Source organism: Ylistrum balloti, unplaced genomic scaffold (genome assembly GCF_031769215.1).
Source record: "Ylistrum balloti isolate Yb309-2 unplaced genomic scaffold, AGI_CSIRO_Ybal_v1 Utg370540, whole genome shotgun sequence".
NCBI lineage: Eukaryota > Metazoa > Mollusca > Bivalvia > Pectinida > Pectinidae > Ylistrum > Ylistrum balloti.
Genome location: NW_026782343.1, coordinates 546,355 through 569,228, shown reverse-complemented (window position 1 = coordinate 569,228; position 22,874 = coordinate 546,355). Strand labels below are relative to the sequence as shown.

Sequence of the window (22,874 nt, the reverse complement as noted above, 5' to 3'; positions counted from 1 at the left end):
GAATTGTTTACAGATGGACGGACGGCTCGACGGACGGACCACGGACGCAGGGTGATTTGAATAACCCACCATCTGATGATGGTGGGCTAAAAATACAACAGATGGTAACAATGTACTGGAGTCAATACAGCTATGCTTTGTTTAACACTTGGTCATACATGTTTAAGAGTCTGTGGCCCCATAATACATAGAAGAAAAAGGCAGGAGATTCGGGGTCCGACTCAATGAACATCAAAAAGACGTGAAATTCCAAGAACGCAAAAAATTCACCAGATCATAGTAAAAACATTCACAGTCCAATATCAATAAATTTGCAATTACAGATCATTCCACAAAGCAAAATCATATCATTTCCAAATAGTTAACAGGGACAACAACCTTTTCAGAAGGTTGGATAAGGAAGCTACCTGAATACACCACAGCACGCCAGTACTTAATAGGGATGAGGGGGGCCACAGACTCTTGTATTAACTGATTTTATGACCCTGGGATCAGATCTCATGATGAGTTAAAACAATCCTGTTTCAATAACCATCTTTAAAGTACAATGAAAACAAAATATCAAAAAAGGTTTATCTGTTTTATTATGATATAAAATTGCAATAAAACTGGACAAATAAAAATTCAACAAGCTGAATACAACAGCAAAGTATTCAATGCACAAGTATATAAAGGTGCTTCCTTGCTACGCTGACAATTTTTTATGAAGTTACATTGATATTAGAGTAAAGAATTAGAAGTAGGCTTTATCAATCCTTATATACCTTAATACAATCCATATCTTCTAGCTTATGGCCATAAGTTACATCAACATCGTCTTAATAGCATACAGATCTGATCAGTAATTTACAACCCTCCTGAAAGTCATAACTACATCAAACTTAATTTCAAGAATGTTGTAGATTGGCTACAACCACTCCGATAATGTTAAAGGTAACAAGTTTACTTCAATCGCCCCGACAGAAGTCAAGGTAATGAGTTTGCAACAACTACCATCAAGGTCATGACTGAGATATGATAACCATGACAGAAGTCAAAGGTCATGACTGAGATACAATAACCTTGACAGAAGTCAATGGTCACGACTGAGATACAACAACCTTGACAGAAGTCAAAGGTCATGACTGAGATACAATAACCTTGACAGAAGTCAAAGGTCATGACTGAATTACAATAACCTTGACAGAAGTCAAAGGTCATGACTGAGATACAATAACCTTGACAGAAGTCAAAGGTCATGACTGAGATACAATAACCTTGACAGAAGTCAAAGGTCATGACTGAATTACAATAACCTTGACAGAAGTCAAAGGTCATGACTGAGATACAATAACCTTGACAGAAGTCAAAGGTCATGACTGAATTACAATAACCTTGACAGAAGTCAAAGGTCATGACTGAGATACAATAACCTTGACAGAAGTCAAAGGTCTGGACTCAGATACCACCAGTCTGACAAAAAAACTTGGACTTGGCTTCAACAACCTGACAGAATTTTAAGGTCACATTTTGGCTACAACCATCCTGACAGAATGTAAGGTAAAGGATACTTAAACAAACCTGTAGGTCATAGAAAGGCTATAAGTACAGGGTCAGGTCTAGAAGTTAAGTTACATCCACCTTGATTTTATGGGTAAGTTATATCATGATTGAGATGCAAGGGATAGTTAAAAAATGAAATATACCACAAGGCTTACTATGATCTAACACAAGTTTCTACAAACTACAGTATATACATGTATTTAGACTCAAATGGATTCCTGTTCAAGGACAGAATGTAACTCAAGTACTAGCTTGTTTACAGTAACTTCTAGCCGTTTGTTTACTAAAGATCCACGACTAAGAATAAGTACTAGCTTGTTTACAGTAACTTCTCAGTCATTTGTTTACTAAAGATCCACGACTAAGAATAAGTACTAGCTTGTTTACAGTAACTTCTCAGTCATTTGTTTACTAAAGATCAACGACTAACAACAATAAGTACTAGCTTGTTTACAGTAACTTCTAGCTGTTTGTTTAGTAAAGATCCACAACTAACAACAATAAGTACTAGCTTGTTTACAGTAACTTCTCAGTCGTTTGTTTACTAAAGATGTATAACTAATGTAACATAGAGATATAGTTTATATAACAACAAGAAGCTATTGCTGGCTGTTATTAACTGTGCCATCCCATGACTTATACAAATACAACACAATCTATGAGTGACTTAATTACTTTGTTACAATTTCAGTCTTGCCATGGTTTATACACTTGAATGATGGCCTGAAACATCAAGCAAGGATGAAAAAAATGGCAACCTCATTTGCAGTGGAATATATGTGTTGTTAGTTTTGTCAAAGGTACCAGATATGACAATAACAATTTAATATTTTTCAAAGCACAGTCTGTTCAGATCTTATTAAATCAACATTTGGCTCATTTCTTCTATAAACATATCACTGAGTCAGCAACTAATAATTTCTAATTCTATAAAGAGTATTCAGATTTACATAGAAATCTAGGTATAAAGATGGCATCTTCAAACACAGCAGTAAAAATATGTGAATTAATATTTGGAGCTGATAGCTACCACATTGAACATCATGTGAGAGGCCTGTAGCATGATATTCAGAGCAACTGAGGTAAAATAATGGACACAATCATGACAGCAGTTTCCTGAGAAACAATAACTGCCCTGGAAAAGATCAAACCGAACACAATCAGGTCTTCACTTGAGTTTGTATAAACCAACCTCTACAAACTGAGATAGTGTCCTCCATTGATTAACATAATATAAAATAACAACCCAGCTATGTCTCTAAAACAAAATCACATGGAAAGCAGCAAGTTAATAAAAAATATTCCTTAAAACAATATTATACTTAAAATAAATCTTCAATGTCATGAAAATGTGTTTTTTTTTTCTAAAATTCACCTGTTACATGTTTACCTATCATACTAACACCTAGTGATATAGTGATTTCTCTAATGACATCTGACAAAATACATTTTTACTTTTACTAATTAATCTACAATTTCCAAGTCCTCTGAACAAATAAATAATTTTCATATACCAGCAAATGATTTCCAAACTAGGGGCAATGTTTGGCACTGAACTGAAAAACATCTTTGAAAGGACTTTGGATTTTTAGAAGAAAACGGGACAGTAACAACTACATTTGACAATGTCAACTGTACATGTGTTAATTTAACAGTTATTCGAGTAATTTGACAATGTCACCTGTTGATAAAACAGTGATTACTGTTGATCTGACCAGGACTTGTTGATCTGATAGTGACAAAAGCTGATTAAAAACTGATGTGTGTAATCTGAAAATGCCACCTGTTGACCTGACAGTGACACTTGTAGATATGAAAGTTACACCTGGTGACCTGACAGTGACACCTGTAGATGTGGTAATTACACATGTTGATCAAACAGTGACACCTGTAGATCCGGTAATTACACATGTTGACCTGATATTGACACCTGTAGATCTGGTAATTACACCTGTTGACCTGACAGTGACACCTGTAGATCTGGTAATTACACCTGTAGGTATGACAGCGACACCTGTAGATCTGGTAATTACACCTGTTGACCTGACAGTGACACCTGTAGATCTGGTAATTACACCTGTTGACCTGACAGTGACACCTGTAGATCTAGTAATTACACATGTTGATCTGACAGTGACACCTATAGATCTGGTAGTTACACCTGTTGACCTGACAGTGACACCTGTAGATCTAGTAATTACACCTGTTGATCAAACAGTGACACCTGTAGATCTGGTAATTACACCTGTAGGTATGACAGTGACACCTGTTGGTCTGTCGAGGACTCATGTTGATGTGATCTGTGTTGAACTGAAATTAACACCTGAGATCTATGTGGTCACATTGTTATTTCTAGATCTCTGCTACCTTTTATACAATGAGTAATACACAGGCTATTTGAATCCAGTACCTATGGTTATACCATATCTATTATTTACTAGACCATCTAACTGAATGAGACTTTTAACATTTTGTTGATACATGTACATATACCTATACATCGAGAGACCTCTATCGTTAAGGAAACTGTAATTCAAACATTGAATTGATTTAATGTCATGAAAGTTAACTCACAAAGCATGTAGAGTCAACAGAACCACCAGGTTGTAAACACTGTTCATACAACACACTGTCAACTGTATCAAACATCACATTTCTCAAGGAAAACTAGAGTGTCTGACTACTTCCCTAAACTGTATCAAACTTCACATTTCACAAGGAAAACTAGAGTGTCTGACTACTTCCCTAAACTGTATCAAACTTCACATTTCACAAGGAAAACTAGAGTGTCTGACTACTTCCCTAAACTGTATCAAACTTCACATTTCACAAGGAAAACTAGAGTGTCTGACTACTTCCCTAAACTGTATCAAACTTCACATTTCACAAGGAAAACTAGAGTGTCTGACTACTTCCCTAAACTGTATCAAACTTCACATTTCACAAGGTTTGTTACGAGTTTCTACTTTAGTGTATTAGATTGACATACTAATAAGCTTTGTACAGACTGTGTCTATAATAAAGCAGCCATAATGATAATATAATATGTAGTAGATTCACTCTACTTAAATACTAATACTGTATTCATACTAAAGTCTTTCAAACACAAATTTTTCAATTACACATGTATCACAATGAGAAGAACTCTGTATGAAATGTATTTTATTAAATATATATCTGATTATAAAAACTTAATTTTTCTTTTCAAACACTGAATCAACATCAGACATAAACTATTTGAAATATCAATTTTGAGGACTTTCTTCTTATAAAAAATGATCCTTTAACCCGTTATAATCTGGTACAATCATAATGACTGATAAACAAAAGATAAATAATGTCTGTATATATATGTTTACATACTAATAATATCTGAAAGCAGTAATCCCCTATTATAGTGAAAGATCTTCGTGTACCAGCAATCATACTTAACATAATATCTAAGAGTACAATACACTCATTAGAGTGGAAGACAGGTCATACTCTGGGATAGTAGGCTGATTCAAAGTAGAAAGTTTTGCCTCTTGTCTACTATATATTGAAGGGATGCCCTATTATTCCATCATAATCTTACATGGACTCCTCAGATGATAAATTTTACACTGATACACAATGCACATACAGTAATTACAAAAAAATAAAATGTTTTAAACAATTTTATATATGGTGTTAATATCATTAACGTATGAATTTTCCACTTAGTGATAGAATGATTGAATTCAAAATTCAGGAAGACAGCAAAAACAAATATTGATACTGTCATACGGACACTGCAGACATATAACTGATTAAATTTTGTCTCCTATTGGTGGGGAATATTTGAGTTAAGACCATATAACATGTGATTTGTAGGGAATCAGAATGCTTAGAATTATAGACTTTTTACAATAAAATGTTGCTATATTTTCTAGCTTTGTGGAAAGTTGATTCTATCTTAAAGCATTAGTGTGTAATGGTAGTATGGACAAAATATCACTGAGATAGCTTGGATACAGATCTTGTACAGGTAAGTTTATATTTCACTAAAGCTTCCACATGAAACAAATTTATCTTTGACATCTTCACAGTTGAATCACTTTTTAAGTTGTACAGAGTTATAAATAATTCAGGCTTCAACAGGAAGCAATTTCATACAGAAGATACACTTAATCAAAGCTACCAAAACTACCAAAACTTCCACAACTTCCAAAACTGCTGAGAGAGCTCCAACTGCCATGGCGACCAAATCCCCATCCTCCAAAACCACCTCCCATCATTCTAGATGCACCGTAACCTAGGGCAGCACCACCAATTAAACCTGAAGGAAAAAAAATAATTTGGTAGCCATGGCAATCTGATGGCGATAAAACAAAGTATAAAAATTTATTAACTGAAAAACACTGTATACAAAAAAAGGACAACCTCTCCTGGTTTCGATAAACACAGAACATAAAATGTCTATGAAAGTGGTTTTAACAGGTTCCTATAATTATTTGCTTTCAGCAATAGTTTTAAATCATTTGACATTTCAGGTTTTGTGCTTCTGCTAGTTAACAAACATGGAGACAATGTATTGCTGCTAAATACTTCATTGTTTATTGCAACATTTACTTTTGTCTCATTTATCAGTAAAGATATCAGTGGTAAAACCAAACCATTGATACAGTAGACTGTTTACCTGCTGCCAAACCACTGATACAGTAGACTGTTTACCTGCTGCCAAACCATCGATACAGTAGACTGTTTACCTGCTGCCAAACCACTGATACAGTAGACTGTTTACCTGCTGCCAAACCACTGATACAGTAGACTGTTAACCTGCTGCCAAACCACTGATACAGTAGACAGTTTACCTGCTGCCAAACCACTGATACAGTAGACAGTTTACCTGCTGCCAAACCACTGATACAGTAGACTGTTTACCTGCTGCCAAACCACTGATACAGTAGACAGTTTACCTGCTGCCAAACCACTGATACAGTAGACTGTTTACCTGCTGCCAAACCACTGATACAGTAGACTGTTTACCTGCTGCCAAACCACTGATACAGTAGACTGTTTACCTGCTGCCAAACCACTGATACAGTAGACTGTTTACCTGCTGCCAAACCACTGATACAGTAGACTGTTTACCTGCTGCCAAACCACTGATGCAGTATACTGTTTACCTGCTGCCAAACCACTGATGCAGTATACTGTTTACCTGCTGCCAAACCACTGATGCAGTATACTGTTTACCTGCTGCCAAACCACTGATACAGTAGACTGTTTACCTGCTGCCAAACCACTGATACAGTAGACTGTTTACCTGCTGCCAAACCACTGATACAGTAGACTGTTTACCTGCTGCCAAACCACTGATACAGTAGACTGTTTACCTGCTGCCAAACCACTGATGATGCAGTAGACTGTTTACCTGCTGCCAAACCACTGATACAGTAGACTGTTTACCTGCTGCCAAACCACTGATACAGTAGACTGTTTACCTGCTGCCAAACCACTGATGCAGTAGACTGTTTACCTGCTGCCAAACCACTGATACAGTAGACTGTTTACCTGCTGCCAAACCACTGATACAGTAGACTGTTTACCTGCTGCCAAACCACTGATACAGTAGACTGTTTACCTGCTGCCAAACCACTGATACAGTAGACTGTTTACCTGCTGCCAAACCACTGATACAGTAGACTGTTTACCTGCTGCCAAACCACTGATACAGTAGACACCTGCTGCCAAACCACTGATACAGTAGACTGTTTACCTGCTGCCAAACCACTGATACAGTAGACTGTTTACCTGCTGCCAAACCACTGATACAGTAGACTGTTTACCTGCTGCCAAACCACTGATACAGTAGACTGTTTACCTGCTGCCAAACCACTGATACAGTATACTTTTTACCTGCTGCCAAACCACTGATACAGTAGACTGTTTACCTGCTGCCAAACCACTGATACAGTAGACTGTTTACCTGCTGCCAAACCACTGATACAGTAGACTGTTTACCTGCTGCCAAACCAATGATACAGTAGACTGTTTACCTGCTGCCAAACCACTGATACAGTAGACTGTTTACCTGCTGCCAAACAACTGATACAGTAGACTGTTTACCTGCTGCCAAACCACTGATACAGTAGACTGTTTACCTGCTGCCAAACCACTGATACAGTAGACTGTATACCTGCTGCCAAACCACTGTAGACTGTTTACCTGCTGCCAAACCACTGATACAGTAGACTGTTTACCTGCTGCCAAACCACTGATACAGTAGACTGTTTACCTGCTGCCAAACCACTGATACAGTAGACTGTTTACCTGCTGCCAAACCACTGATACAGTGCCAAACCACTGATACAGTAGACTGTTTACCTGCTGCCAAACCACTGATACAGTAGACTGTTTACCTGCTGCCAAACCACTGATACAGTAGACTGTTTACCTGCTGCCAAACCACTGATACAGTAGACTGTTTACCTGCTGCCAAACCACTGATGCAGTAGACTGTTTACCTGCTGCCAAACCACTGATGCAGTAGACTGTTTACCTGCTGCCAAACCACTGATGCAGTAGACTGTTTACCTGCTGCCAAACCACTGATACAGTAGACTGTTTACCTGCTGCCAAACCACTGATACCAAACCAAACCACTGATACAGTAGACTGTTTACCTGCTGCCAAACCACTGATACAGTAGACTGTTTACCTGCTGCCAAACCACTGATACAGTAGACTGTTTACCTGCTGCCAAACCACTGATACAGTAGACTGTTTACCTGCTGCCAAACCACTGATACAGTATACTGTTTACCTGCTGCCAAACCACTGATACAGTAGACTGTTTACCTGCTGCCAAACCACTGATACAGTAGACTGTTTACCTGCTGCCAAACCACTGATACAGTAGACTGTTTACCTGCTGCCAAACCACTGATACAGTAGACTGTTTACCTGCTTACCTGCTGCTGCCAAACCACTGATACAGTAGACTGTTTACCTGCTGCCAAACCACTGATACAGTAGACTGTTTACCTGCTGCCAAACCACTGATACAGTAGATTGGTTACCTGCTGCCAAACCACTGATACAGTAGACTGTTTACCTGCTGCCAAACCACTGATACAGTATACTGTTTACCTGCTGCCAAACCACTGATACAGTAGACTGTTTACCTGCTGCCAAACCACTGATACAGTATACTGTTTACCTGCTGCCAAACCACTGATACAGTATACTGTTTACCTGCTGCCAAACCACTGATACAGTAGACTGTTTACCTGCTGCCAAACCACTGATACAGTAGACTGTTTACCTGCTGCCAAACCACTGATACAGTAGACTGTTTACCTGCTGCCAAACCACTGATACAGTAGACTGTTTACCTGCTGCCAAACCACTGATACAGTAGACTGTTTACCTGCTGCCAAACCACTGATACAGTAGACTGTTTACCTGCTGCCAAACCACTGATACAGTAGACTGTTTACCTGCTGCCAAACCACTGATACAGTAGACTGTTTACCTGCTGCCAAACCACTGATACAGTAGACTGTTTACCTGCTGCCAAACCACTGATACAGTAGACTGTTTACCTGCTGCCAAACCACTGATACAGTAGACTGTTTACCTGCTGCCAAACCACTGATACAGTAGACTGTTTACCTGCTGCCAAACCACTGATACAGTAGACTGTTTACCTGCTGCCAAACCACTGATACAGTAGACTGTTTACCTGCTGCCAAACCAATGATACAGTATACTGTTTACCTGCTGCCAAACCACTGATACAGTAGACTGTTTACCTGCTGCCAAACCACTGATACAGTAGATTGGTTACCTGCTGCCAAACCACTGATACAGTAGACTGTTTACCTGCTGCCAAACCACTGATACAGTAGACTGTTTACCTGCTGCCAAACCACTGATACAGTAGACTGTTTACCTGCTGCCATTTTTGTAGCATTGCTCCCTCCAAGTCCTCCAAGTCCGCCACTTTTCTTTTTACTTCCTTGCTGTACATACACTACTTGGGGCTGTTGTTGGGGTGGGGGTGCATATCTTTGTTGTTGGTAACCATAAGCTGAAAAATAATAATCCATAGCCTTTTAATGTCTTTCCCTCTTTACTTTGACTGCCAGAAGTCTCCAAATACACACAAGAGATGTGAAAACTGAACTAAGCACATCTTTAATGCTAAGAATGTCACAGAAAAAGTGAGAAAAAATTCGAAAATGGAAGAAATGTTTTAAATAAGACTGTGTTCACTTAATAGATGAATTTTCATACATTCTTAGCTGAACAATGGTAGGAATATGAATATGGTTATAACATTGACTGAAATGTGACAAATGTTAGCCCTTTGTAATGGCAATACATAAAACAAATTCAATTTCAAATTTTGACGAGTACAAGTTGGTATATACAAAGTACATGAACAATAGGAGTTATCTTGTTTGTAGAGGAGTTGTTTTGTGTCTCATGTGGTGAATTTAAAAGGAATTAAATCTCATCAATATATCACAAGGTTTTGGGGAACTTAAGTAGTAATGGAAAACATGTCTGAAAGAAGGGAAATTAAATCTTTCATCTTTTTTCAGTTTTCACAAATATTCTCACAATGAAAAGTACCTCAATGCAGTCAGAAGCCAGAGTTTAAACAATATCTTCCTGTTTAAGTGCTTCATTGTTTTCTTTGATTCTTTGTCTATGGGCGGTAATAAGCTTAAATCTCCATACAGAATCTTTCCCTATGAAGTAACCATGCTTGATTGTCAACAGAATTGCCCAAATGACATGTCTAAAATCACCTCCATTTCCAAAGAGTTCCTACTGTAATTGTGATAATTATTGTAATTTTACTTGACCTTGGTGGAAATCACTGGGAAGTTTTATGGTCATCAAAGTGATCTCATTGAGAAATGTTCTATATCTTTGTGTGTTATGAAACTGGATGTGATTGATGTTCCTAAGTTTGCCTGTTGGTCAATGATAACGAATTAGTTAATGGTTTCCTACAATGGCAGTGCTCATATTGGTCTTGATCTAGAAACACTGAAAAAGGAATTGACAAATTTAAAACTAAGTAAATTGTTAGTATGATAACAATAAATTGGACATGAAAAGGGATAGATATTGGTAATGCTACACCTTTCTCACTCATCAATGTGTTATTAAAGTTTCAACTGTGTAAAACATAGTTTATGAAACAACAATGATATACACAGGTCTTCTCATCAATTATAAGTCACACTACAGTCAATACAGTACTTGGGTAAGTTTGGTAATGCTCTAACCACCCAAGTGTACAATATTGACATTTTTCTTATGGCTAGTATATGATAACAAAGGTGTTATCTAGCCATGCAACAAGCTGTAACCAAAGCTAGGTCAATCACCTAACCCTACTTGTCCAACTGACCAACCCTACATCTACTTACGCAAGCTGTATGTTATAACCATGTGATATTCAGAAGTCTAACATTTGATACATTGGTTGTGGTGCTTTCATTAATAATAGCAAGCTGTAAAGTAAACTGATCAAATGCTTACCTGGTTGGGGGGCATATCCTTGCTGAGGGTAGGGCTGATATTGCTGCTGGGGGTAGCCTTGAGGGGGTGGGGCATACTGCTGCGGTGGGGGAGGGCCATACCCTGGCTGTTGTGGGTAGGGACTAGGCTGGTAAGGGGCCTGAGGATATGGCACACCCCCTGGCTGAGGTTGTTGTGGATAGCCACCTGAAATGTTAAGAATGCATTATCCTGACATTTTCTCCAATCCGTCTTTAGAATATACCATATACATTTTTATAAATGTCCAAGGGCCTGATATTTTCTAAAGAGGAGACATTCAAAGGAGTAAAAAATATTAAAATTTTCACTGACACACAATGGTGGATAAAAGTGATCACAACATGTCACCATGAGACTTTGTTTTAGCGGTCACTTCAGACATGAACATCTATAAACCAAATTTAAGTACAGCAATTGGTTTACGTTCACAATACCTGCATATCCATCAAAGCCTATTCCCCCTGGGGCCGGAGGGGCTGCAGAGTATGGGGGAGGGGCAGCCCCTCCATAACCAGGCTGAGGCTGAGGCGGGTACTGAGCATGAGTTTGTGGAGCAGTCTGGGCCTGTATGGGTGCCTGCTGACTTTTTTGAGAGTGATGCTGTGGTGGAGGTGGAAGCTGTAAGATACAAGAGAAACATAAGTGAGCTCTAACGTCATGTGAAAGTGGAATGGTGATCCTAGGTGTCTAATCCATGTATTGTAAAGATCAAAGAAGGTCAGTAATAATAGAGATCTTCTAAAAATATCGATCATAGTGAGAACATAGAGTGATCAAACAATTACTGAATATCAGAAGTGATGTCACCAATTTTCAGCAGTAAGCTGAGAGAGTTTCTAATGTAATTTAAGACAAATGTATCAAACACAGGAATCATTCTTGGAGATTTCAGTGAGAACCAGTAGTGTAGCTCACTTACAGTGCTGCATATGGCTGTCATCCACTCACTGTTAATAAAAGAAAAAATATCAATAAAAGAATTCCCAAAACTTTTAACAAACAAACAAATATATAACAATTTATTATTAGAATCAACATTATCCACGAAGATGAACTCAAATCTGTTCGATAGAATTCTTAAGTTCAAAACTGAAATTGTTCTGGAGATATTTCGATATATCTCTTATCTTTAATTTTGATTTATCATCAGGGATTGGGTTATAACAGGACTATCTGCCCAGGGGTCAACACATCATCTCTGACCTAACGTCAGGGATGGGGTTATTACAGGACTATAAGCCCAGGGGTCAACACATCATCTCTGACCTAACGTCAGGGATGGGGTTATTACAGGACTATAAGCCCAGGGGTCAACACATCACCTCTGACTTAACGTCAGGGATGGGGTTATAACAGGACTATAAGCCCAGGGGTCAACACATCACCTCTGACCTATCGTCAAGGATGGGGTTATAACAGGACTATACGCCCAGGGGTCAACACATCACCTCTGAATTAACGTCAGGGATGGGGTTATTACAGGACTATAAGCCCAGGGGTCAACACATCACCTCTGACTTAATGTCAGGGATGGGGTTATTACAGGACTATAAGCCCAGGGGTCAACACATCACCACTGACTTAACGTCAGGGATGGGGTTATTACAGGACTATAAGCCTAGGGGTCAACACATCACCTCTGACTTAACGTCAGGGATGGGGTTATTACAGGACTATAAGCCCAGGGGTCAACACATCACCTCTGACTTAACGTCAGGGATGGGGTTATTACAGGACTATAAGCCCAGGGGTCAACACATCACCACTGACTTAACGTCAGGGATGGGGTTATTACAGGACTATAAGCCTAGGGGTCAACACATCACCTCTGACTTAACGTCAGGGATGGGGTTATTACAGGACTATAAGCCCAGGGGTCAACACATCACCTCTGACCTAACGTCAAGGATGGGGTTATAACAGGACTATACGCCCAGGGGTCAACACATCACCTCTGACCTAACGTCAGGGATGGGGTTATTACAGGACTATAAGCCAAGGGGTCAACACATCATCTCTGACCTAATGTCAGGGATCAGCTAATATATAGGGTTTATTGATGATTTCAAGACAGCAAAATAGTTGAGCATTGTACACCTACTGGAGTTCTGCATCACTTGCGGCCAGGAACCAGTATATCTTTGCCTTGCTATTGTTTCTGGTCGGGACAGCCAACATTTGGCTGTAAGAAGTACCTGATGGAACCTGTGGACGTCCCTCCATACCATCAGTGTAGGTTCCAAAGGCAAATCTCTTGGATACATCCTTTAAAACAAACAGTCTTGAGCAGAATGTTCCTCATTTTTTGAGAGCAAAACCTTAGGTGAATCTTAATTTGGAACAAACCACAGAGATGTAATTTACCCACGAAACTCAATTGTGATATCAAATTAAACTCAGTTTTGGAATAGCATATTCTGTGAAAGGTGTCAAACCCTTCCAAACAAAAGGCCAAATGGGCCTTTATCACTCACTTAGTATTCAATGGTTTTCACAATTACATTAACATTTTCACAACACTAACATTTAAAATCTTGTTTAATGAGAAAAAATCATTTGAAAGTTAAGAAAAAATTGACTGATATGACTTCGAAATGGGTCAAGGTCATTTCTTTCCAAAAACATTGTTGAGCTTAACCTAAGGATTCTATCTGTTAAATATCATGATTTTAGGCCTTTTGCTTAAACAAAAATATTTTAACAAATTTGACCACTGTGACATGGAATATGTAATTCCTTTTTGCATACTTTGTGATACTTCATCACAGGAACCTATCAGTCAAATACAACACTAGGTCTTTTGGTCAATGAAACTTCATCTTTGTGACAACTTTACCAGGTCTTCATCCTAGGAACTTTCTTACCAAATATCATGATTCTAGGCCTTTCAGTTCATGAAAAGAACTTTTACCAAATTCCTGAAAATTTTGTTGGGCTTCATCCCAAGAAACTTCCCATAAGATAGGATTTTAACCTGTTGGTATTAGAAGGAGTCATTTAAAGGGAAAAACTGACACTGGACAGATACATATACATGATGCATAATGACATAAGTTCACAAGGCCTTGTGAGCAAGGAAAAACACATTAAGCTTACTTCATCATTCTCATATTAACTTAAAAATATATATATAAAGCTGCTGTAATTTTACTACAACACAGGAATTCCACAGAAGTGGATGTGTTGCCTACCCAGCAAGGTTTCTGGAAATCTTATGGAATAATAGTTATAGAGATTTATTGTATTTGTTCCATTTATATAATTTGTCTGAGATGTGATGAGTAATTCTGCAGATTAAATGCACAGTGTCAAAGGGAACTGAGTCACAAAGATAGATCCATATGCGAAAAATCAGAAATAAAAAAAAATCCTGATTTGCTGCAGGAACAGGAACAACCCAATTGAAAAGTGATCTTAAACAAGCTTCTTTGGTTAAGAAGCATCGTATGAAGTTTAAGTCTCATTGCCTAAAGAAAACTAAAGTTATCACATGAAAGCCAATCTCCAATATATGGTAACACTGTTTTTGACCTTTGGACCTAAAAGGCAATTTCAAGCAAGCACCTTTTGTAAGAAAGCACTGTCTGAAATTTGAGGATGATAGGCCACAGGGAAATGAAGATATTGTGAAAATACTATTTTTTAATTTATAGTAATGGTGACCTCGACCTTTGACCTTCAGACCTGAAAAGCAATCCCAAGCAAGCACTTTTATTAAGGAAGTGCTGTATGAAGTTCGATTTTTATTGGCCAAAGTGAACTCCGATTATCAAAAAAAAAAAAAACACACATTTGTGTGGACAACAGCAACTCTGCTAACATTAAAGTGATACCTATACATGCAATGAATTAATCTTTTGGAAGATCATTTTCTATGATACTTTTGAATTTTCAAAATTGACTCCATAACTTAAATAATAACAAGAAAACTGACCATGACCAGATACACAAGACATAAGATAGTATGAAATACCTATTTATTTAGTTACTCATTACACAGGTTTTGTGTCCACTATCACTGCCTGTCGACCTGTCAACCATTTGGTGAATGAGTCAAATACCTCCAATAACACATCTTTAATACTAGTATAAATCTATAAATAGCTTACCTTCATGTGAACTTTGCCTTTGACCTCATTGTCACCTTGACGTTTGTAGATTACAAGGTTGCTATCACTATACAGGATTACCCATACAGTCTGCCAGCCTCCAGAGAACATACTCTCTAGAGAACAATAATTATAATTAGACTTTTAGTACAAGTGCAGTATGTTAAGTGCTAAAAGATGTTTTCATGTTCCTTTCATTCTTTTTTCAATACAGATAATTCCTAATTAATTCTATGCATGAGTGCTTGTAAGCACAAAAGAAAAAAAAGCTTCTCATTATCAGGAAAATTTGTAGTTCACTACTTTGTCCAACAAACAGCTCTAGTTATTGACTAACATTACAAAAGTATGATCAATTCTAGGCAAATTGTCAAATTACTACTTAAATGATTTGTTAGATTGTAAATAAAACTTACTACTATACCGCTTCAAGTAACCAGACTTTACAATCTGTGTCATCTTGGTACTTTCTTTTCTTCTCTATCTGAAATAACACGTGTATGAACAGAAAGAATATCATATAATACACAACTTTTCATGTTGAAAGATCCCAAGTATTCTACAATGCAAGCTATATGGAATCATGACCCTGCTTAAATGATAATTTGGAATTTGCCTTGGCCACCAACTCAGTTTTTTATTTAATACTATAGTATATCCCATATGAAGAGAATCAGTGAACATTATCCTGTGCATACAGTATTACAAGAGTGATTCTTTATCAAAGTTGTATAAAAATTGTTTTTAAATCATTTTATTTCCAAATAAGAGTTTTTTTTAGCTAAAAGGTATTTCCCTTTCATTGTGAAGTCACAGGGACTTTCATCATCTTTAATATTGATAGATATATAGATTTACACTTCCAGCAAGTATTGGTTAATGTGAATTATTCCTGTTGAAGAATGAATACAGTTTAACCTATGTAATTTTGCCCTACTATTTTATTCACTTTTTTGGTTTTCCAAAAAAATATATAATGTACTTGTATCCAAAGTTTAAGCAATTATGATTCTGTAAAATGCATAACATTGGAATTTACATGAAGCAAGTACACTTATCTGGAATGCATAACAATACATTTATTTTACCTTGTACCCTTTATCCGAACTGAAACTGTTAGATCGTGACCTAGTTACAGTAGGTTATAATAAAAAAAACAAGAGATCTGTGGGTCTTAACAGTCATTTGACAATAAAGACCTTTATATACAATAGCTTAAGACTCTTTGGGCTGAAATTGCGCACTTGTTCTACTGTTACACAGAACACACAAAGTCAGTATTTGTTAATTTGAAATCCTAGTCATCAAGCATGCTAGTGCACAAATACCATGACCCAGACCCGCTGTTTGTTGAAAGAAAAAAAATTAAGTTCTCAACATATTTGTCTCCAGTGACATTGAAAGCAGGTTTATCATTTGAATGAACTTCCCTCCAAGCAATCTACATATCAAATATCAGTACCTTTGGCCTTTTGGTTATTGAAAAGAATTAATCAAAGTTATTTACAGATTTTAACACATTTGACCCCTGTGCCCTTGAAAAGGGGTCAAGGACATTTATTTGAACAAACTTGACCAACTTTTATCCAAGCATGTTACAGACCTAATATCAGAACATTTAGGCTTTCATTATTGAGAAAAAGTTGCTTAAAGGTAAAGTTTATGCATGGCACACAGTGATGGATGGAACTTAATGGCTATAGGTTATCCTAGCTTATACACATCATATTTATAACTAAAATTTCAAAAGACCAACATTTTATTTATTTATTAGGTCTGAAAGTTAGAAAATACCAGCATGTGATTTTAGATTTAAATCATGAACAAATATATAATGGGACAATTATGTACCTAGTCATTTGTATCAAGATTAATTATATTTACATGCAGTGACGCTGACTCACACACAGATGTATGTACACTAAAGGTCCAAAGAAAAGTGCCATAGGCCATGGATTTCTTTGAAAGAAAATATACAGAGCATTAGTTATATAGGTGTCAGTCTGGACTTCATTCAAACTGCTTTCATCTATTCCAGGACATTCTCACATAGGTTTTGTTTATCAGACCCCCTGTATATAATCCATACATCACTGTGATTTGTGCATGGTATTTAATTATTTTGAAGCAAGTTACTATAAAAAAAACTATATATGAGTTGATATTCTAGTCCTAATAGATAAAAAGGGTGAAGATAATGGAAATGTCCTCTGGGCCACTTACTAGTATAGATGTAAATTAAACCTGTTGATGAACTTTGTATGGGATCATACATTTATACACATTTATATCGAGAAGAGAACAATAACTGTATCTTAAGAAATCCTTAAATTCTACTGACTAGTACAGAGTTCGCAACGAGATGCTCCAATATCACGAATTTATGAAACAAAAACTGAGATACCGGTATATATTCTATCAACACATCTATAACTGCAGGCCTATAAATGGATCGGAAGACAATCTGTTACACTGTCAGCGAGTCGGCTCTAAACGGTCGTCTGTACAATAGAAATCAATCGTGTGATATGTAAATATATCAATTCGCAAAGGAACTGGCCTCCACCTAATGAGTAATCTATAAAAAAAAACGCACACACATTACAAAGCTGTTAGTGATATTGCCAGTGACAGACATGACGATGCAACGACATAATCCAAATTCCAATCACTTGTTAGGAACAGTTGTAGTCCGGTGCGACTGACTAACAAACGTGATAAGTAACCAAGATACCTAATTTGTATGTACATACCCTATCAAAAGTTATGAATGATCTAAAACCATAAAATCATCTCTCAGCAAGCCATCGGACAGGAGAGCACCATCACAAAATTACTATTAATATTTGACAGTCACAGGCTTTGCGTGTTCCTGTGTCTATGACGTGAATGTCAAACACTTTGATGATGTAGAATCATGAGGAGAAGACAACTCTGTTTCCCGCGAAGTTTCAACTCGGGTGACGTGAAGAATACAAGTTGTTTTTAAAGGGAAAATTAAACAAATTTATAGAGGTCTATTTTGCATTGCATATACAGTACTAGTAGGCGGATGTCACTCTCAGGTAATTAACAAAACAATCCAAACGTATCGAATGATGACGACAGTACAGACAAAATTATGTCTTTATGAAAAAATTGTCTATTCGAAAAAAAATGTCTTCTCAACCCCTTCAGTGACATATATATTGTTATACTTTTCATTACACTTTTTTGTGTACTTTTTCAATTTACTTTTTCATGTGTTAAAAATGCTCCAAGATACTTAGATGCCAGTGTTTTGTTGTCTGTCAAATGAACGAAAACTGACCATGCCTCCTTGCATTTTTTCTTATATAAATCCAGATATGAAAATTTGGTATTTGAAAATATATAGATTTTCAAATAATAATTTTTTGTTACTCAATTAATTTTTTAAGTAGCTAATTAGTTGTACCACGGACTTATATACACATGTGTATATAAGTCCGTGGTTGTACACTTGTATGAATATAGAATTATATTTGAACAGTTTGTGGTCTTAAACAAATATTAATGAAATGGCTCATTTGAAACAAAGAGAGAAAGAAAACTTCAATCTTATCAATTAAGAAAGATGCAAATTCAAACACAAATGACCACCATTTTATTTAGAAAAATTCATAATGTCTTTTTTGTTCTAATGATAGTTCTATGTGATGGAATTTACTAATTGACTGTGGAAGTGGAATTCTGAGACTACCAACTAAATGACAGAAAGCTATATGCATATTTACAGTTCAAGTCTGTTTAATAAAATGTATGTTTCCTGAGTAATATTAACAGGAGCTGGTGAAGTTAACAGAGGTTATGGTGAAATGAAATGTTCCTCAATACATAATAAAACAAAGAAAAAAAAGTGGGGAAATTTAGGGTGGCAAGGGGCTTCACACATTACTATGGGGAGGGGGGGGAGGTTCATTTCATCATTATGGTATTTTGACCCGGTTCATTTCCTCATGCTTCACAATACCTTGCTACACTGGGATCATGAAAAAGACTTAAGTCTAAGACTAAAATTGGACTAATGTTTGAAGTTTTTACTTAGCTAAGATTACAATTTTAAGTGGATCAGGAAACGTGCTTAGCAAAGAATAGTCTATTTTGGTAAAAGTCATGGCAACGCACGTTCCGATTCACAGTAATTTGTAGGAACTCTTCAACATGGGAAATTACATACGTCATTGTCTACAGTTTGTCAACAAAAACCTGTCAAATATTGAGCACAGCCCTGTAGCCTGACAATGTCTGTTAATTCTACGATTGGAAGGAGGTCCAACTGGACAGGTGATGACGAGGTTATGATGGTAAAGGAAGTGTTATCCAAGGAAAGATTGTTGTTTGACCGTGTTGGAAGGACACGAATGCAAAAACAAATCATATGGCAGGAAATTGCTGATCACCTGAATTTGTACATATTCGCATACAACTAGTGAAAATACAGTACATTCTTTTCATACATTACATGTTCGTTGTGTTCCATGAATTACAAATGCATTAATACGATATTATGTTGCCTTATATACAATATTTATAATAATATGTAATGTGTAAAAGTTGAGATTAATATACAGAGCACCTAACTAGCCTCGGCTAGTGTGAATTTCTATTTAGTGGTCAGTCAAGCAGTGTCCAGTGTGGCAGTTTTGTAAACATTTTCAGATATAACCCAGTTTTTACATAATTGCTAAGAAATCATTGGTATCAAATCAATTTTTATGATAAGCCTGAAAATGATCAAATAAATAGATAGAAATAAATGAAAAAAAAATGCACTTGCACCCAAGGCCAGCACCACATAATATTCATAATTATATACATGTACATATCCATCAGAAGAAAGTGATGAATTTTTGGAAATAGTCTTCCTTTCACTTTTCCCAGATTAGCTGGAACTGATTAGTTCAGAGAGATGTAGCAGAAGTAAAGGAGAAATACCAAGATATAATGAAGAAAGGTATAATCTTCGTGTTTATCACAAGAGTGCATTGTTACTCCGTGAATTACACACAATAGATACTATAGATACATGTACAACAGGCACGATGTCATGTTTTCTATCATATTTATTTGAAAAATCAGTCATGTAGTAAAAAAGGATATTAAGTTTGTTTGTTTGATATTTCAATTCATACATCAAATAAAAATTCATGCAAGATCCAATATAGTACATGAAAGTCAACCTGAGTAAGAGATTAAAATGTTTAACCTCAGTTTGATGTGGACAAAGATAAATCATCCTGAGGGTTGGTCCGAAATCCAAGATGGCCACCATGGCCGCCATTTTAAAAATACATTGAAAACACATTTTCAACTTCTTCTCAAGTTCTACTTGTGACATTGAGCTGAAACTTGCCTGAAATGATCGTGACATGGTCCTGACCAAAGTTTGTTAATTTCGGGTATGTCCAAAATCCAACATGGCCGCCATTTTGAAAATACATTAAAAACACAGTTTCAACTTCTTCTCAAGTTATACTTGTGACATTGAGCTGAAACTTACCTGAAATGAACATGACATTTTTAGTGTATAGATACTTTTGCTTTCAGATATATATAGAATCTGTGGAATGCCCGAGTACAGCAGATTACACTACATTTCATGCTTCAATATGGAAACTGCAGAAAAGGAATGTAAACATTACCTTAATAAACCACATTGATAGGATGCATTGTAATATATTGGAAAGTAACTGGTACATTTCCTTGTTGAAGATTGCTTAGTAATATGTGCAATATATCAACATATTGATTCAGTCCTAGGAAGGATTGTGACTGGATGTCCATCTTGTAATAAAGTGTATGTTAAATATTTCATTTGACACAATTCATGTTATTTAGCAAAAAGAAAAAGACAAAATATTTCCTATACAGGTACATACATGTATATATAATACAGAGTAAAATGTCTCCTCACTGATTTTCATTATGTCACAAACATGTTTAATTATCATAATACAATAGGTGTCAAATTAATTGGATATTTTGAGAACAATGCTCTGTAGCAAGGTGCTGTGATAGCTATTTAAATGATTTCAGGTACATGTGTATTTATACAAATAAATCTAAGATACATATATTATTATTTGATGATCCGACTTATTTCTCTTACCCAATGAGTGACCAGCAAAACATTGGCTTTAACATGTACCAAAATTGAGGAAAGATACTGACAAAATAAACAATGAAGATAGGAGACAGGAAACAACTTACCCTATCTGCACCTTTACACCCATGTAACTTTTGTATGATCCTTCTCTCAGCTGTTTATGTAACTTTGGTCAACAACTGATATCATACCTGTAATGCAGTGACAAATCTAGTTTAATACACACATAGTACATATATGATTAAGGTAGATAATGACAAGATATGTAATTACTTACTTCTAGAAAAGGGAACGGTAATGATTAAGGTAGATAATGACAAGATATGTAATTACTTACTTCTAGATGAGGGAACGGTAATGATTAAGGTAGATAATGACAAGATATGAAATTACTTACTTCTAGATGAGGGAACGGTAATGATTAAGGTAGATAATGACAAGATATGTAATTACTTACTTCTAGATGAGGGAACGGTAATGCACCTGCAAGCTTTAGTATACTATTTTGTTTGCCAATTATAGGACATGTTATATCTTGTCACTACTAATTTAATGCTAAATACCTGTGTTTACTAATGCTTTATCTTCCCAAATATATTTAAAAATGACATTTGTTTTAGTTATGAATGAATGGACTAATTATCACTATATACATAATCCATTTTGGTAACTAAACAAGAAAAAAATCTGAAAGCAATAGTATATATACACTAAAAATGTACCAACAAAAATACAAAAATATTTTTGAGCTTTCACACATCTTACTGTGTCTGTGATGTTGTGAGAATAAATTGTTTATGTTATCATTTTGATTAATGAATTAATTATGAATAACATTTAGTGGTCATTTGCTGTGTTGCAGTGAACTGTATCAGATGACTGGACAAATGAATAATTCTGAAAAGTATCTAAATGTACTAAAAAGTAAGGAGCAAGGTTACATGTATATTTCAACACTAACTAGATATTTCAGGTATATTTTTGTCATTTACATTGAAATCACACACCTGCTATAGCATGAAAGCTCGCTTGAACCTTCCAGCCACGGCCTTGGAAATGTAAATAGTCTTCTATAAGCTGATAAAACCTCTTGTTGCCAAGAACCTCAGGAACAGGAGTACCTGTATTAATGCAGGAAGACTCTGGGATCTCCTTGTTGGATGCTGTATTTGAGGCTCCACCATATCTATGATCAATAGCAGGGTAGGTCTCCGAAACTTGTACCTCATGTAAAGTTCCTTGAATTTATTTCTAGGGGATTCATGCAATCTCTGGAAACACTAAGGCTGATGGATTGCTTGTCTCTACTCTCGATGACGCAGATGGGCAACGAGGTGGACGATGTCTGCCACTTGGAAGTCTAGTTTTAGACTTAAGTCTGCTTTGTTGCAGTCTGAGGAGTTAAGAAAGAAAATTTGGACTTCAGGTTTTTTTCATAATCCCAAATCTAAGTTTTACATAAGTCAGAAAACTGAAGTTAAGTCCAAACTAAGACTTAAATCTGTTTCATGATCCTGGTGCCTGGTCTTTCTAAGATTCCATTCATGTGT

General features: G+C 36.3%; 1 protein-coding gene across 2 annotated transcripts; it reads right to left on the bottom strand.

Moving 5' to 3' along the window:
- Positions 1-566: 566 nt before the first annotated feature.
- LOC132556028 (uncharacterized) lies at positions 567-18,041 on the bottom strand. 2 transcript variants are annotated; one of them, XM_060220419.1, is made up of 9 exons: positions 17,951-18,041; positions 15,614-15,681; positions 15,198-15,313; positions 13,190-13,353; positions 12,008-12,035; positions 11,523-11,706; positions 11,068-11,253; positions 9,461-9,598; positions 567-5,839 (listed from the first exon to the last, which is right to left on the bottom strand). In XM_060220419.1, exons 2-9 carry the CDS (start codon positions 15,654-15,656, stop codon positions 5,688-5,690), a joined length of 1,011 nt encoding a protein of 336 aa, XP_060076402.1. In that variant the 5' UTR covers positions 15,657-15,681; positions 17,951-18,041; the 3' UTR covers positions 567-5,687. The 2 variants fall into 2 exon arrangements, with proteins under 2 accessions (XP_060076402.1, XP_060076403.1); XM_060220420.1 differs by having other exon boundaries at positions 15,614-15,677; positions 17,951-18,027.
- Between the last annotated feature and the right edge of the window lie 4,833 nt (positions 18,042-22,874).